This window comes from Trachinotus anak, unplaced genomic scaffold (genome assembly GCF_046630095.1).
Source record: "Trachinotus anak isolate AG129_WGS33_773 ecotype Australia unplaced genomic scaffold, CSIRO_AGI_Tana_v1 ptg000018l, whole genome shotgun sequence".
In the NCBI taxonomy this organism is placed as follows: Eukaryota; Metazoa; Chordata; class Actinopteri; order Carangiformes; family Carangidae; genus Trachinotus; species Trachinotus anak.
The window spans coordinates 7,641,967-7,659,046 of NW_027273869.1; the positions used below are offsets into that span (position 1 = coordinate 7,641,967).

The 17,080-nt window shown below is 40.9% G+C and overlaps 1 protein-coding gene across 5 annotated transcripts in view; it reads left to right on the forward strand.

The window, feature by feature from the left end:
• The first annotated feature begins 1,274 nt into the window (after positions 1 to 1,274).
• Positions 1,275 to 17,080, forward strand: part of tbc1d22a (TBC1 domain family, member 22a) — a 118,937-nt gene continuing 103,131 nt past the window's right edge. The window contains exons 1-5 of one of the 5 annotated variants that reach the window (XM_071501819.1): positions 1,281 to 1,554; positions 2,032 to 2,088; positions 4,240 to 4,423; positions 4,817 to 5,066; positions 8,178 to 8,360. In XM_071501819.1, coding sequence (XP_071357920.1) covers positions 1,493 to 1,554; positions 2,032 to 2,088; positions 4,240 to 4,423; positions 4,817 to 5,066; positions 8,178 to 8,360 — 736 coding nt within the window. In that variant the 5' untranslated portion in view covers positions 1,281 to 1,492. Of the gene's footprint in view, positions 1,555 to 2,031; positions 2,089 to 4,239; positions 4,424 to 4,816; positions 5,067 to 8,177; positions 8,361 to 17,080 lie in introns of all 5 variants that reach the window. The other 4 variants (XM_071501823.1, XM_071501821.1, XM_071501820.1 and 1 more) reach the window with 4 other exon arrangements.

The window sequence follows — 17,080 nt, forward strand, 5'->3', positions numbered from 1 at the left end:
GAAGTTTATTCCATATCATCTCGATAGGCTTCTTTGATTTCCTGGAAACCAAAAACCTTGAGTGTTGTCATAACCGTGTTCAAGAAAAAGCCAATCAATAATACGTTCTTCAATGGGAACGCAATAAAAAAAAGAGTACTTTCATTGAGGCTTCAGATATAATGTGTAATGCTCAATATCGAAGAAGAAGGACACATCTGTGAGGGTTTACTACTGACTTTTTATTGCCTGGAACTGTTTTGGAGTTGGAAGCCTCCATGATTCCCATTTTACATTCTGTCATGAAACTTGCACGATGAAATGAAATAAGATAAAATAAAATAAACTTTAATTCTTGATATTTCAACAGAAAACATGTCAGGACAACTTTGCTGCCTGACAGCAGACATGACATTGGCCGTATCAGAAGAAAATGACAGAGTGACAGCTCATGTTTTATATTTCCTGTCTGCTTCAATCCTGTGGAACAAACACTGCATCAGCACTTTGCATAGACACATAAGCTCTTATTTATGACTCAGAGCAGTTTGGTGCCTCCTTGCTTCCAGACTGAAGAGTTGAATAATAACCTTGGTCTGTCATACCTCTCAGACAGTGATCATTACGAGGCAAAGACCAACATTAACAAAAATGATGACTAAACTGTGTTTAACTGACTTGCCCTCGACACCCGAGAATATATATAAATAGATCAGGTCTGTGAGAATTTCTTCAAACAGCAAAATAGTGTGATGTATCATACAAAATCATAGACTTGCTCTTATCAAAAACTATTTATTTTGGGGCAGGGTACTCTAACTGCTCAGTGAATGTATAGATAAGCGACACTGTTTTTGTGAAAGATTTATTTAATATATCTTTATGTATGTATTTAACGGTACATGTTTAATGATCTCTTATGCCATTTCTCACTCAATGCTAATAACATAGCAATGAACTTGTCAGTGATGAATCATCATTCCATCCATCAATGTATTTTCAGAAAAAAAAATAGTTTATATTCTATAAACACCCCATCTTTTCAAAGTTGTGTCTGACTGATAATAATGTATGAATACAAAAAGATTTAAACACTAGTTCACCTTACTGATGTATAAATACATAGGTTTAGAGGTGCTGCAGAAATGGTAAATACTGGTAATGGTTCAGTATTTTTCTCTCTGTGCCTGTGGTCCTGATGCTGGTGGTCTCTCTTTTGATTGACACACAGTTCGCAGTTCCTGTCAACAAAGCAAAGACAGCGATGCATGACGTCAGCTGGTCCCCGAGCCACCTAACAGCACATCTCACTTGTGATTGGCTCACAGTGAGGAAGTATCGCTCCAGCCAATCACAGCCGCTTTTGCTCGGCCATTAGGCAGTATCAACATGGCAGCTTTCTGAGTTTTGGAGAAGGGGGACCTGGTGTAAATAAACACAAATTTCACGTTTTACAGATAACGACAGCGTTCGGGTGTTCGTGTTTAGGACTGACTGGAACCGCGGAGGGAAAATGTCGAGTGACGGAAACAGAAAACAGTTCTGGAAAAGAAACGTAGCCAAGGTTCCTGGCAGGTGAGTGACGTGTTCCCTCCTGTTGGCTAGCTTAGCGTAGCTAGCCTCACTCAACTGACGCTGCACTGTTGAGCTTCAAACGCAACTTTCACTTTCACTGACTGTCCTGCTGTGTTGCACAAAGTCTGCAAGTCTCTCTCCTTGTATTATACCAGTGTCGGTGGTAAATTAGTCTCGCAGTCAGTTTACACCTTGCTGCTGTTAGCTGGCTAAGAGCTACGTTGCTAACAGCGGTTATCAGTTAAGTAATTTAACCACACCGCACTCACAGAGTTGTAACTAATGATGCAGTAACCGTTTTATATTACGGAGTAGCTACGGTCTTACAACAAATTAATATCGTTTTTGTCACTCTTGGTCGCATTATAACAGTTGTAACTGGTATTGTTTGGGATAACTAGAAGCTAACAAGGCTAGCTTGACAGCCAGTTTTAAATGAGCTCATTCATTTACATTCACTCTTCTTCACTTCCTCAGCATTCAACATGTATATGGCGCACAACATCCACCTTTCGACCCGCTCCTTCATGCTAAGTAAGTTAAATAAATGTACTTCTTCTTTTTTGGCAAAGTCCCCCGTGATCTTGTTGCGGAATGGGAGCAGTTGTTGGACTTTTACTTCCCTAAGTTTCTGTGTGTTCACAGTGTGTCTGAGTTCAGAAAGGTATACCCAAAAACCTATTTGTAGCTCTCATTCTTTTGCTGTTCTTTCCCTTTGCCCTAAATATCCTCTAAAACAGATTTGTCTAGATATATTAGTGAATGGAAATGTCTCCCCTCAGCATGGAAACTGTTTTAACAAACAGACAGGTTTATCTGGTTTGTATCAGTTAAAAATCTTTTCTGTCTCTTCCTCTTTGAATGGGAGATGGATCTTTTACTCAGGAGGTAGATGGGTCTTTGATGCTAAACAATATAGATGTTACAGATGATCACACAAAAACTGGACTGCTAGACTTTTGGTAAGAATCAGACAAGAATACATAAGCATAAGACAGAACTTCAGCCATGTTGAATGATATTTTCCCGAAGTTCCTACAGTTTTTTCCCATTTTGATTCACCGTGGATTCTAGTAGAGAGTGGTGACTTGGCAGGAGATAAAAAAACAATGAAAACATCAAACAAAATAATACAAAAAACAATGTAGAGATCTCTTCAGGTATCTACTCAGCCACTCATAGAGGACAGAAAACTGCTGTGGCATGGATTGATGGTGTCACACATTACACTTTTAGCCACATACCAGTCAGGAATGTGGACCCATTTGTTTTGCCATTTGAGAGCTGACGAAGGAACCAGCTGTGACATCATAGACTGGGGTGTGACCATAACTGCAACATGATTGAATGAATAATGTGTAATATGTCATATTTTCACTATTATGGTATTATTCTGGTAGCCTATTGTTTTCGCTGAATGGCTCTTCCTGGTATGCTGTTTTAGAGGAAGTGACCCTACCAGAAAATCTAGTCGCTAAATGCATAGGTGAACAGATCATTCTCCTCTGATTTGGAAATATTTGTGACTTTTTGGACGTCTTTTATAATGTGATGTACCTATCTTGTTCCAATTCTCCTCACACACACACACACACACACACACACACACACACACACACACACACACACACACACACACACACACACACACGCCCTCACTCACTCACAGATAGAAAAACAGCCTATTATTCAGTAATAATCCTTTTCTTTCTTCTGTCTGATGTTTAATCATGTAGATTCCCGCAGGGGGTTGAATTTAATTTGCTTGTTTTTTTTTTTTTTGTCGGAGTATAAGTTCAGACTCTTTTCTTCTAATTTATGATGGAAGTGAGCTAATGTGGACAAGTCTCTCTCTTTATTATGGTAATCCTTCTCTTTGTAAGAAATCAGAACACCTCCGTCTCTCTACCCCAGCCCCCAGTTTCCCCTCCTCCCCCGTCCCTTTTCCCCTTTTCTGCATCGCGTGATTAAACAGGAAATGTTGAGTTTAATTGAATTCTCTTTTTTCTGTTGCATTTCTTTTTCTTGAATGAAGGGGTATCCTTGCAGTGCAAGAAAGTAACTGAGTGAAATTTTGTCTTTTGACGTTGGCCAGATTCTGCCCTGTTCGCTGTTTGAGGCCTGCTTTTGATTCAAGTCTTTGCAATTAACAGTTTGTAGCCTGTTCAATGTGGGAATGTTGCATCTTTATTTCACCTTGCTGTTCTGTATAAAAGCTACAAACATGAGCGTCATCAGTGAAAACAAGCGACATAACGAGGGGTCGTCTTAATGGCAATATAGCAGGAGACTATAGAGACTTCTGTGTGACTCACATACCTATGAGTTTCATTGTTTATCGAGTGCCTTTCAAAAAACTGTCAGTGCGTGTGTAAAATTTAAATACTTTGTTCAATTCAAGTGTTGGTTAATTTATTAATTGATCAGCTCTCCTCTTTTTCAAAGGGTTAGTGTTCTTTTATTTCCATCCCCATCTGTCAGTGTCAGAATGATTCACTGTTCATTCCTGCCCATTTTTTCCCTTATCCTCATTGTTCTTATTTACTTAATCTCCTTTTCTCCTCTTGCCTGTCTGTTCACATTGTCTGTGCTCCCCTCCCCGAATCCCCTTTTCTCTCATTTCTCTTAATCTCGTCCTCTTTCCCTTATCTCCTCTGTCTTCATGGCCCTCTCTCTGTTCTCCAGTCTAATTAAAGCAGGCAACAAGCCTCCTCCGGCCACGCCAGGCAAGCCCAAGAAGGCGACCACCTTCCAGGAATTTGAGAGCATCACAAGTGACGCCTGGGATGTCGGGGATGACGATGATGAGCTGCTGGCCATGGCTGCACAGAACCTTAACATCGAGGTGGTCATGGAGACAGCCAATAAGGTGAACACATGCTCAGGGCTCGAAAGAAGAATTAGGGAGGGTTTGGTCATAGAACAGTCGCCATATGCCTTTTCTGTCTAGTTGAAGCATTTCACCAACATTTGCACAAACAGGTTCTATGAATCTTCATATTCATAATGATACAGTTACAGTTAATTCTCTTGGATGGACAGAAGTGAAAATCGTGTGACTTACAACACTGTTTACTTGCCTGTCTGAACACACGTCTTTGCATGTATGATGGGTGGGGGATGTTGAAAAAATTGGTGAAGAAAAAATAAATGTTTATTTATATATATATATATATATATATATATATATATATATACTCGACATTTTTTAATACTGTATAGGGAGGTCAAAGGCTCAAGCCTTTTTCTGTAAACTCTATAGGTGATTGAGAATCACAGCAAGCAGCAGGAGAGACAGAGGCTGGACGACACAACAGAGCTGGAACAGAGAGAAGAGGACACACAGGAGGAGGCGGCGGAGGAGGAAGAGGAGGACGAGGAGGACGAGGAGGACAGGGTGGAGGAGGGAGACGTGACCAGCCCAGAGTTGTCGTTTGCCTCCCAAAGCAGCCCTTATACTGATGGCCGCCTGGTGAAGTCCCACAGCGAAGCTCCAATTGGGTCACCTAAAGGTTAGTGAACACCATTGCTCAGTGTCGAGAAAGTTTTCTAGCACAGCTGCATATTAGAAGACAGACTGTGTTTACTTTTAGAGCACCAGTGTCATGGAATATTTTGAAATGACATTGTGAAACCCGTGTGTAACTGGAATACAGTTCTCATCAATCTCCCCATACAACACATGCCCATAACTTTTAACTTTGTTTCATGATTTTATTTTATTCTTACTATCAACCAGGTGTTCCTCCTGTATAAATAGTTAATTGTTGGGAAAAACCACAGGAAATGTCAGGAAACTTTTAATGGTTTTCCATTTAGAACTGAATAGAATAGTTGAACATATTCAGGATTTTGGGAAATAACTTTCTCACTTTAAAAACTACAATTATTTTTCTCTGCTTCATTGTTTTTGTATATTTATTCATGCCGGTCTCACAGCTGCTTTTGTGTCACCACATTCAAATAATGTCAAGTTTCTGCAATAACCATCCAGCATCCAAACAGCAGAGAAATGTGCGAAAAAATATTTGGCAGATGTTTTCAGCAGGGTGACTGATAGACTGCCAATGTTGTGCTTTGATTGGACTTGCTTGCAGTTTAGGCAGAGAGAACAACAATGAAACAGTGAGCGAACATGCAAATACTTAAGTCTTTATAATCAAAGCATTTTAGTTAAAAGATAGAAGTGTTAAAGCGTAAACCAGGGCACAGTAGCACTGTGCTACTTCTCAAAACATTGAGGAGAGGGATTGTGAAGAGATAGGTCTGCTGTTGCATTACAGGTTGCAACATCAGCAGTAGTATTAGCAGACGTTGCTGTCCTGTCTGGCAGGTCATCTGTCTGTCTGTCTGCCTTTGTGTCTGCTGATCTGCCCGTCGCTGTGTTTAGACACAGATAACATAAGCAGCCTGTTGCCTTCAGGCAGCTCCTCTTATCTCCTCAGAGAAGGTGCAGTACAGGCCTGCATGCACTGTCACGTCATGTATGGATACAGGGATATACAGGACGACATGTTCTTGCACCTTTAGTGAGCATGTCGTCAGCACAAGCACTGATGCAAACCTTCATACATGCACAGTCAATGTATTTGGCAGGTGGGTAAACCAAGTGACATGTGGAGACTCTTCTCTTCTCTTCTCTTCTCTTCTCTTCTCTTCTCTTCTCTTCTCTTCTCTTCTCTTCTCTTCTCTTCTCTTCTCTTCTCTTCACAAACCAAGAAAACAAAGAATAGCGTGAACACACTTGCCCCAGTCTAATTAGATAATGGCACGCAGCATGGCTTTCATTAGTGGGGCTCAGACTCTCTCCATATATCTCTCATAGACTTGGCACTCATCATCCTGCTACACTGCATTGAAGAGAGCAAGGGACACACACACTCATACACACACATACGCACGCACACGCGCACGCACACGCGCACGCACACGCACACACACACACACACACACACACACACAGAAGTTAGTGGTCATTGGGGATCTCTGCCGTCTCTGTTATTCCTGACAAAAATATACACTTTGCTGCTATAATTGTCTGTAATATTGGTTCAGGGGAAGTACTCTCTGCTCATGCATGCATGTATTTTTCCTCCATTATTTGTGATAATTGAAGCAGTATACTGTGATAGACAAGTGGGCATAACCAACTTCCTCTAACTTGACTTTTTCTTTTACAGCCTCTTAAAAGTTAAAAGTTATTAAATGGACTATAAAAGGGGCTCATTGTTACAGTTACAAAAAAGGTTCCACTACAGAGAAACTGCCACGGGCTTTAATAATCTTTTTTAATTTTTGAAAGTGCAAATAAAGTGGTTGAGAACAGATTTGTAGCTTTTTATTTGTTCCTGTAAAAACTGAAAAGGGTATTAAAATCGGCAGCGTTCCAGTTTTCTTAATTGCTATTGAGTGTTTGTGTGACTCAATCCACACACAGTAGATGTGCCACAGTTTGCTGTAGCACTGAGAAATGTTGGCAGGGCTCTTTCTGAACCTTTGCTCAGTGTGACAGAAGGAGCATCCCTCTCCATACTGCCGCCCTGACCTCACCAGCTTGTTCATAACTTGTCTGCGAGTGTGGCGTCTCTGGTTCGTTGTGTGTGCATGTGACTCTTTGTTTTATATTTTTTGCACATCTGGGAGAGCATGTGGCCCTCAGCAGACTGAATTAATGTGTTTGTGTATCCGTTATAGATGCGTCACAGAAATTTTGCAACAACTGCTGCCATCCTGGCGGCTCATTACAAAACAAACCATTAACAGTAACTGCATTCACTACCACCTGGCTAGAAGAAGATTTGAGGAACCATACACCAGAATTATAGCTAAAATCCAATAGTCCCATTGGGTTTCAAGTTTAGGTTGCAGTGGTTTTATGTATTCTATGTGTTGGCCACATTATAGTAATACAGATTAGAGTTGTAGTTTGAAAACTATTAGCTCAGTGAACCTGAAAAAGCAGGTCTTTAATCTAACTTTGATAACACACTAACTAGCAGGGATACGGGAAGTTGCTGTGCACAGCAGTTGCTGCAACATTGTGTCACCTTACTGCTGCTCAAATTAAAGCTGAGGGAAGGTCATGGACACTTCTTCCTTCTCTTGAAAAAAGGCTAATCAAAGTTGCCCTCCCCTCTAAACAGACTGAATGGAATTCTCTGTTCAGAAGAAACTTGTGCGCAGTGATTGAAGTGAGTGAAAAGAGATTTAAATCAGATCCTTGAGATTTGATTGGATCGCTCAAAGGCTGCCATGCTTTAGTGAATACAGAGCAATATGGGGCTGTAGAAGACTGTTAGCCTCCACCCACACCTCCCTCACCCAGGGATCCGGAGGAAGAAGATGGGAGGGAGAAAGTGATACATTAGAGCCAAACCATGATCTTTTGGACATGTTGTTTCTAAACATTAAGATCTAAACACACACCTCTGATCAGACTTTGCTAACATGTGGTAGTAAACACAAAACTTTCAGTCCTTTCACATGCAAAAAGCTGTAGATGTTCATCGCAGCCACAAGATCCTGTGCAGCATCTTTTGAAATCCCTCCATTAGGTTGTGTGTGTGTGTTAATGTGAGCCTTCACCCTGTCTCCCCTGTCTCTTGTCTTTATCTGCCCACCAGATGCAGCAGGTGAGTGTGCAGCGCTCCACAGACAGCGGTCTCTGCCCCACCGGCCACCCGTCATCCCACTAGTGGCCCGCATGGCTGACCAGAACACATCTGGCACTCCGGCCATGACTGAGAGGGAAGCGTCCCGACTGGATAAGTTCAAACAGTTGTTGGCGGGGCCCAACACAGATCTAGGTAAGAGATTGTTCATTTTCTCCTCACTTCTCAGCTTCTGTCTAGTTCTGCCTGTTTCTTTTTTGCTCTCCAAGCTCTCTCACTTTTGCTTCCTCACTCATAGTTTGCTCACTCTCAGTCTGCCAGCTGTGCCGCACTTTTAATGATGCTGTGAGGGAGAAGTCATCCAGCCATCTGGACATGCAGATTACAAGGGGAAAAACAACAAAAGCAAATGACAGGCCTTTGTTCTAACCAAACGACAGGCCTTTATTGTTTATCCAACCCTAGAGACTTTGTTTGCTATCACTGCTACCCCAGTGGCCATGAAATCCTTGCAGACACCCCCCCCTTTACAGTTAACTTTTTGTCCCCTAAAACTAAGTTTTGGCGACTGCTGTGAACCAACTTGTTGCATCAAGTTTGTTTCAAGTACATAAAACATCAAAGACAAGTTTGCATAGTGAGCTAGTCTGAGTGTTCAGTTTGAATGTCAAGATCCAGTCAGGGACCAATCTATAATTTATTTATATCATGTCACGTACCTTGAATATGAATTTTACGCACATTTTGCAAAAGCATTCGCAGGTATATTCAGCATGGAGGGAGAGAACAAGGCTGCCAAAGGAGTTTGATATATTTAAACCTCATATTGTATCTAATGAATATAAAACAAACCATATAAAATGTGTTCATCATAACATTAAACATTTCTTTTAAATGAAGAAAAAACAAACTTAATATGTTTATGTCAGATACAGACTGGAGTGACATACTTGGTTAAGTACTCTGCCTTGTGTTCTCAATCAAGTTATATTTTGTGACAACAGCCATGATTCTGTCAAGATTTAGGCAGGAGACAATTTGCGCCACTTTGAAAATTTGATTTTATATACAGTATGTCTTCATGCCGCATGTTCAGACCTGAGTTGTGGTGGCAGAAGATGTGTGCATGCTGTGAAAAAGGATGCAGGATGTTTTGTCAAAGTCTCTGTTAAAAGCAGTTTTTGCTCTCAGATCTCTTCTGTATTAAGATTAAGGATGTTGATCTGATGTCCTTGGGTAGTTCTTATGTGCTGTGTGTGCGTGTGTGTGTGTGTGTGTGTGTGTTTATGTGTGTGTTGAGTGTGCCTGATCGAAGGGGAGTATGAAGTGAGGCTAGGAGACAGAATAAGGAAAATGTGCTGCTTGGCAAGAGAATGGGTTATATTCCTGTCTAAATACCCTAAATATAATTGTGTTTTATTGTGTGCTTTTATTATTGCTATTTCCTGAACCAGAGTTCCCCATTTTGCTGCCCTTCATGTACAACATGCTGGAATGACAATAAAAACCTCCTCAAACTTAAATGTAAAAAGAGAGAATATTGTAGCCTCCATGCATTGATGGTGGCTGTGGTCTTAATTTACCTCAACTGAAGAGACACCCAGGCATTTATTTGAGACAGGTTGTTATTAAAGGCAAGTCTTTGATTCAGATTTCTCCTCTTTTATGAGTATACTTGATCATATTTTAGTAAGCAATGTCTTTGTTTCGTAATCTGTTCTTGTTGCTATAGCACAGACATTTAGTGTCACTGCTGTCAATGCAAAGTCAACACTTCCTCCATCTGTTTCACGTTAATAGTGTTTCAGAGGTCATAATTATCTGCCCTGGAAGGCTTTTATTGTGAAACAATGGAACTATAACCTGACTCATACTGTTTTTCAGTTTTTAGGCCAATACTGAAATAGAATTTTTTGTGAAACATTCACAGCATATCCCGACCAAGACTGGACTTTTTAAAATGCCAATATCGATACAGATATTTAAGAGTTAAAAACAAAAACACAGAATAACAGTATATCGGCTGCTGGTCTGGGCCCGCATCTTTCCTGTTGTTCACCCTCCTCAGAGTTTTTTCAGCACTGCGGCACTTAATGAGCAGTCACCTGCTGAGTACATGCCAGTGGCTCTCACGTTCACCTCAGTGTCAGCAGCAGCAGTGCGGCCTCCAGTGTGGCCGGCGTCAAAACGTGCAAAAAAAGTTGTTTAAATCCTTCACCAGAGAGGAGTCTGCTTCCAGTGATCGTTTTGAGACCCTGCCATACACAAATGCTGTCTCATTCATCCAGCTATGCCTTTACTCTGTCTCTGTAATGCTGCTTAGCTGCTTTTACCACTTTTCTAAGTTTGTAGGACTCTGCTTTATAAGGTACCATGTGACCTGTGCAGTATGCACCTTTAAGACCTTGTGTATTGATTTGTTGACCCATGGTTTCTGGTTTGGATAGATTTTTACAGTTACCTGTAGAGCAACCTAAGAGCAGCAGCATCATCATCAATCAATTTAGCACTCTTGCATGTGACCACAACTGTTAGCTCATTGACATCAACAGTGCTTACTTTAAACATGCCCCAATCTCTAACCTGCAGCGCCTCCTGCAGCTCGGCCTCTGGGTTTTGATACTGGTCGGGACTGTTTTAGATGCATCATGATTTGCCTTCCTGAATGTTATCAGTTCTCTGAGGTTGATAACTAAATTACCTCAATCATATTTCTGCACTGATATTTCTTGTGATTATCACCTGGCGTACACTAAGCACATATCATCTGATTTATCAGTCAGGCTTTCATTTGCAGAAAGTATCAAAATTTACTTGAATCTTGTGCTTCACACTGAAGGCTTCAGATTCCTCACTACATTTGTGATAATATGAAAAGAGCTCTCCTCCAATTTAGCACTTTTATGATATTTTTGGACTCATTATGGACAGGTGGAAAAAAAAAAAGTCAAAATCGATACAGCAGAACCACACACTTATCCGTGTGAAAACCTGGCGCCTACATTACCTGCTGACCACTGACAGTTTGATCAGGTTATGTCAAAAGAGTTAATTTGGCCTCAACAGCTATGAGGAACAGGCTACGGAGACCTGGTAACCTCATCTCTTTCTAACTCTACACATTTTTTTTTTTGCAATTTTGAACTTGTGGTCTTCAGCCCCAGCTGACTCTGACTCAAGTGACATCACTTGAGGCAGTTCATCAGGGTCTCTCTGGAGTCGCAGTGTAAAGGCTTCATACTGTTGTTTTCACACATGTAGAAGTTGTACTCCCCAACACCTGTGCTCAGGCCTTCATGTGTAAAATCAGTACAGATCCCTTTCAATTGTTAATGATGATCGTGTTATCACTGCCACTGTTAAAATGTCTTATCCATTATGTTAACCTGCATCCACAGATCCTCTGCCGTCAGCAGACACAGCTGATTGGTTTGCTATTTGAATATAAGTGTCCAAGTTTGTGTCACTTTGTCACTGCTGTACCTGCCACATGTAGATTACATGTGGATTACTGTCAGATACACACACTGGGAGCGTTGGCTAAGATCCTAAAATGTAAATGCTGAATTTCATTAAGTTTGAATGGCCTTAGTCAGCACAGTCCTTCACCTCTGTGTGTGTGTGTGTGTGTGTGTGTGTGTGTGTGTGTGTGTGATCCCCTTGAAAACTTTTGGAGCAAAACAAACTGGTTCACAAGTCATCAGCATTAGTCAACGGTGGTTGCGGCCTGCTCGAGCAGAGTGTATCCTGTACATCAGCAGAGTGTCTTGAGATGTCAGCCCCCATTAGGGCCCGGCAGGCATCACAAGCCGGCTGTCTAAATTTAGTTTAGTCTCTGCGCCATGATTAGATAGCCCAGAACGGGCGAGCCACGCTGCCGGCTGCTGGCAGCATGAAAGATGAACTTCATTCATGGGACATAATTAAGTGAAGGATTGGGGGTGAGGGGGGTGATGAGGGGTGATAGGGGAGGGGAGAGGGATAGGGGCAGATAAGATAAGATAAGATGAAACTTTAATGATCCCCATGGGGAAATTGGGTCATTGCAGTGGCAAAAAATGGGATATAGATGATAATACAAAAAAAGAAATTGCCACCATGTGAAGGAATTTAAACCTATTTCTGGGGCAAAAGTAAACAATATCATGGTTTGCTTATGGTTATGAGTCATTTTAGACCTTGTTTTACAAAATTGTTCTGTTTTTGGGCATGAATATGTGTGGTTTGAAATACTGATATAATTCTTTTCACTTACAGTCTTTTGCCATTTACACATGAGCTGATTATTGCAGTTTTCAGTTAAAAGGGTGACGAAAAAATGAATTAAACTCCTTGTCCTTAAAGCGTAGGTCACTGTCCCCACATGCTGTCTGTGACACATTTATACAAATCCCCACACATACCACTCCACACTGTTGGTGGGGATGACGCCCCCTTGTGTAAAAGAGAAACTCGACCGACCGTCCTTGAGCTCAAAGGAAGGGGGGGGGGGCGGGATGATCCATTGGCTTGCCCCTCACTTGAATGGTGTAATTAATTGCAGAGGCAGCCATGTTTTTGGGACAAGCCCCCCGACATGTCGGGCGTGCCAGTCTCTGGAGTGTGCAGCGCGTTTGTATGTCTCTGACTGTGTGACTGCGTCTGATTTTCTGAACTCGACGGACTTAGCCCATAACTTGGCTTCATGGCTACTTCGACTTTTGTGTCACAGCCTAGTTAGTCTTGTCACAGGTGTAGGCAGCATGAAGTTACACTTTTCATTCCTCAGGTGATATGAAACTTTGCTGTACAACATTGTTAGTCAGAAGAAAATGCATTGAATTGAAGTGGTGCACCTTCACTTACCTGTTTCCACCTGTTTTTTTTTTTTTTTTTCTCACTTGTCTTCTTTTCAGTTTTTTGATCATTATACCTGTCCAGCTTCCCTCCATGATCTCCTTTGCACTCAGCTCTGTGATATCCCTGTCCCTTTAACTCTCCCTCTCTGCTTCTCTTTGTCTCTCCTTTGAGCCTTGCGACAGGTTGTGACAGGGGCCTGTTTAGCATGTAAGGTCTTGTAGAAGGTGATGACCTGTGCATGTGCGAGAGTAGGGTGATTGATGTCAGGTTGATCTCGCCTAATTATTCCTGATGTCCTGAGGCGAGTCAGTCTGTTGCGTGAACCTGAACACAGCGCCCACTGTGTGCTCATAGAGGAGGGAGTTATTTCAGCTGGGAAACGGGGGATTGGGGGGGGGGGGCACTTACAACAGTGGCATTATTTGTAGGAGGAAATGTGCTTGAATATTTAGCCAATCAATACACTTTTCCTGCGTTAACACAACACAATTCAGAAACTCTGTTATGATCCCTGGTGAAATCAAATCAAATATTTAGCCAATCAAAAGCAGAGATGATTTTAACTGAAATTTGTTACATCCAAAAAAAAATCATTGATTTCTACAGATTTTGATATTGATCTGCATTGATCATAGTGTCTATCAATGTGTACTACTAAACCAGACATAAACATGAACACACTAACAGGCTTCTATTACCTAAACTGTTTCTTTCCCCACCACTTAAATAAAATCTGAGGCTGTTTGATTTTCCATATGGCCAGGGGCATTTTTACCTCACAGAGGAGGTTATGTTTTCACCTGTGTCTGTTTGTTTGTTTGTCAGCAGGATTATGCAAAAACTATTCAAGTGATTTGTACCAAATTTGGTGGAGGGATATAGCCAAGGGAAGAACCCATTAAATTTTGGTGCTGGTTCGGTTAAAGGGACGAATCCAGTGATTTTATTATCTGTTTGCTCAACACTGCAAGAAGTGCAGTGCAAGCCATTTTCCAACTTTTTCATAATTTTCTCATTAAATGATATTTGGATCTTGATATAAAAAATCAGACACATTTATGTACAATTTGGTGCAGATTCTGATAATAATCTTGATCTGATGGAAGAAACTGTTTGCCCCTGACAGAGGTATGTGCTCTGCTGAGGGCGACCCTAGTCTTGTTTCTCATTTCATTTTTCTAACGTCACAACTTCTGCTCTTCTCCATAATTTGAGTGTCCTGTAAGTAATTTAAAACTTTCTGAATTAGAAAAATAAGTTTGTGTGCACTTGTCTGAGCATAGTGTTGTGTGTTTTTGTGAAACAACACCAGTGAGCAAATATGCCAGCCTCCCAGTTAGGTCCCTTAGACTAAATATAAAAACAACAATGAAAAGTTCACAGCTTGTAGTTAAAAGTCCTGTCTGTTTCATTTGGTGGGCGCAACACTCTTGGCTCCCTGGGGCCCGTCCATAAGGGTGTGTCTGACAAGATGGTCTGTCATACTTTCCTGTAGCTTGTTATATATTTCAGCTATTTGCAAAACTTATTTTTTCTCTGCGAGCTCTGTTCATAATTCAGGAATAAGTAGTGTTTGTGTGTGTGGCAGATTTTGTTTGTGTGTTTACTGTTGTAAAGCTTCTGTGAGCCACTTGCTATATGATGAGCTATAAGCCATAATGCCGGGTTTTACAGACTTTTCTGCATATTTTTTTCTTTTTAATAGATTTTAAGACCAAGAGCTGGCATCTGACATCAAGCAGTTATTGCTGGATGACAGAAATACTGCTGTTGCTATGGCAATGGTCCTTTCTCCTCTTCTCTTTCCTAGCAATTTATCCTCACTCTGTCTTTTACTTCTCCTTTTAATCAGAACCTGTCTTTGTTTGTCTCTTCTCTTTGTCTTTTGTCCTACTTTCTGTTTGCTCTTTGTGTGGTTATTATATGAGGCAGAGTCCACGTCACACATGTGCTCCCACATATGTGTGCAAACACACGCTGAACATGTACAGGCCACCCACACTGTAAGTAGCAGATGAAAACATAGTAATAGTAAAAAGAATCAAAAAAGTAGAAAGTAGAAAACTGCAAAAATGCACACACACACTTCCTCTCTTTGTGTTGCTGCCTGTCGGTGTGTCTCTACCCTCTGTTGGGGGTGCTGCAGCTCTTTGTTACACCTCCACCACCACCATAGCACAGCTTCTCCCCAACCGCCATCACCCTCACTGCAGCAGCCGTGCCCGTTAGCAGGCTTGCTACTTTATGCTACGGGTTGCTCGCTCCACACTCTGTAGTGCCACAATCTGCAATCGTGTTACACAGCAGCCACCATATGATAGGCTTACCATCAGCACTGTTTGCAAAGTTAATAGCCGCCATCAAAGTGGGGAAGTGGTGATGTAATTCAATTTAACTCAGTACTAATGCGTCTGTGCATGTGTGACAATTTCAGAGGTGTGTGTCACGGGCTTGGAAAATGTAAAAGAAGAGATAATGTGGCATTAGACTGTCTAGGTATTTAATTCTCTGGGAAGTATGGCAAATTTGCAGAGAGGAGGGTTTACATGTGATTTCTCAGTGCAGTGTTCCTCTTTTACTTGAGACATTAATAGCATGCGTTTGGTGAAAGCTAGAGAGGAAAAAGAAAATGCATCGTAGGTTATTTTCTTTTCTTATTCTTAGAAAGCAGATGCTGAGAGAAATACTGAATCTTAAAGTCACTGCATTTTGTGATTTCCCATTTTCTGCTTTAAAATTGGATCTGCTGTTTCTTGCACAGTAACCATGCTAACAGTCAGTGGTATATGTACAGTATATGCACATGAATTTTGGTTTGTTTGTGTGTGTGTGTGTGTGTGTGTGTGTGTGTGTGTGTGAGAGATGCCTCCGAGGATGTCCCCAGGCAAAACACCTGACTTAATAAGGTTGGTCCAACCACCAGCTGTCTCCTGTGTGAGTAGCCTCCCAGATTGTCTGGCTGAGTTTATGTTACACCATGTGGTCGTCCATGTGAACTTTTCATCCTGTCTTTTCAAAGAGAAGCTTGACTGAACACACTTCAGCCTTTACAGTGCACACCTGTTCTCTGCTGCCCACTGGCAAGTGCTGCTTTATGTGTCCACTGGCAACAGCTTTAGTTTGAACCTACAGTTCATTATCTACATTTAGTGATTTACTAACTCAGGGTTTGGAAGAAATAGCCAGAGGTTTGTTTTTATCAATTCTGTGAATTCTGTCTAAATGGCATTACATATTTATACCGCATCCTCAGCATAGCCCTATGTCAGGCTTTTTTCTCTTTCCTTAAGGCTCTCGTTTTATACCACTGCTGAGGTTAGCTACAACCTTAGTAATGTTAAGCTTATGTAAACCCCAGATATATGAAATGTTTTTATATGAGTGATTTTATGTTTCATCACACCAAAGAACTCAAAAAAAAAATCTCACTGACTTGTGACTTTTATTTTTTGAGTGGAAAATAAAACCATTGCTGTGTCGAAGGGGAGACATTTTAATTGTTGATTAATCTTTTAGTCTATAAAATGTCAGCAAATAGAAAAAAATTGTCCATCACATTCAACATTAACTTCAAACAATTTATGTTGGACTAACAGATATTGTTTACAAGAGAAAAAGAGAACATATGAGAAGCTGGAGCTAGTGCTTAAAATATTTCTTAAATGATCAACTGATTATCGAAATAGCTGCTGATAATTTTTTCTGTTGATCAACTCATTGATTATTCATCTAATTGTTTCACGTCTACTGTATTGTGTAGGCTTTGTAGAGGGTTACATAAGCCTTTGTAAACATGAAAAAAAGCACAGTTCAACATATGTTATTCTGTATATTTGAGCTTCACCTTCTCTTATCAGTTTGATAACATTTAGAAGGGATGTGTGTGTGTGTGTGTGTGTGTGTGTGTGTGTGTGTGTGTGTGTGTGTGTGTGTGCGTGTGTGCAAATTGCATGATTAGGTTAACATTTCTTAATGATCGTTAGAGCTTAATAGATGTGTGGTCATAAATGTGCCTGTTATTACTGATTTCTCAAACTACCAGTTGTACTGTGGTAGCTCATTATCCTTTAAGTCTA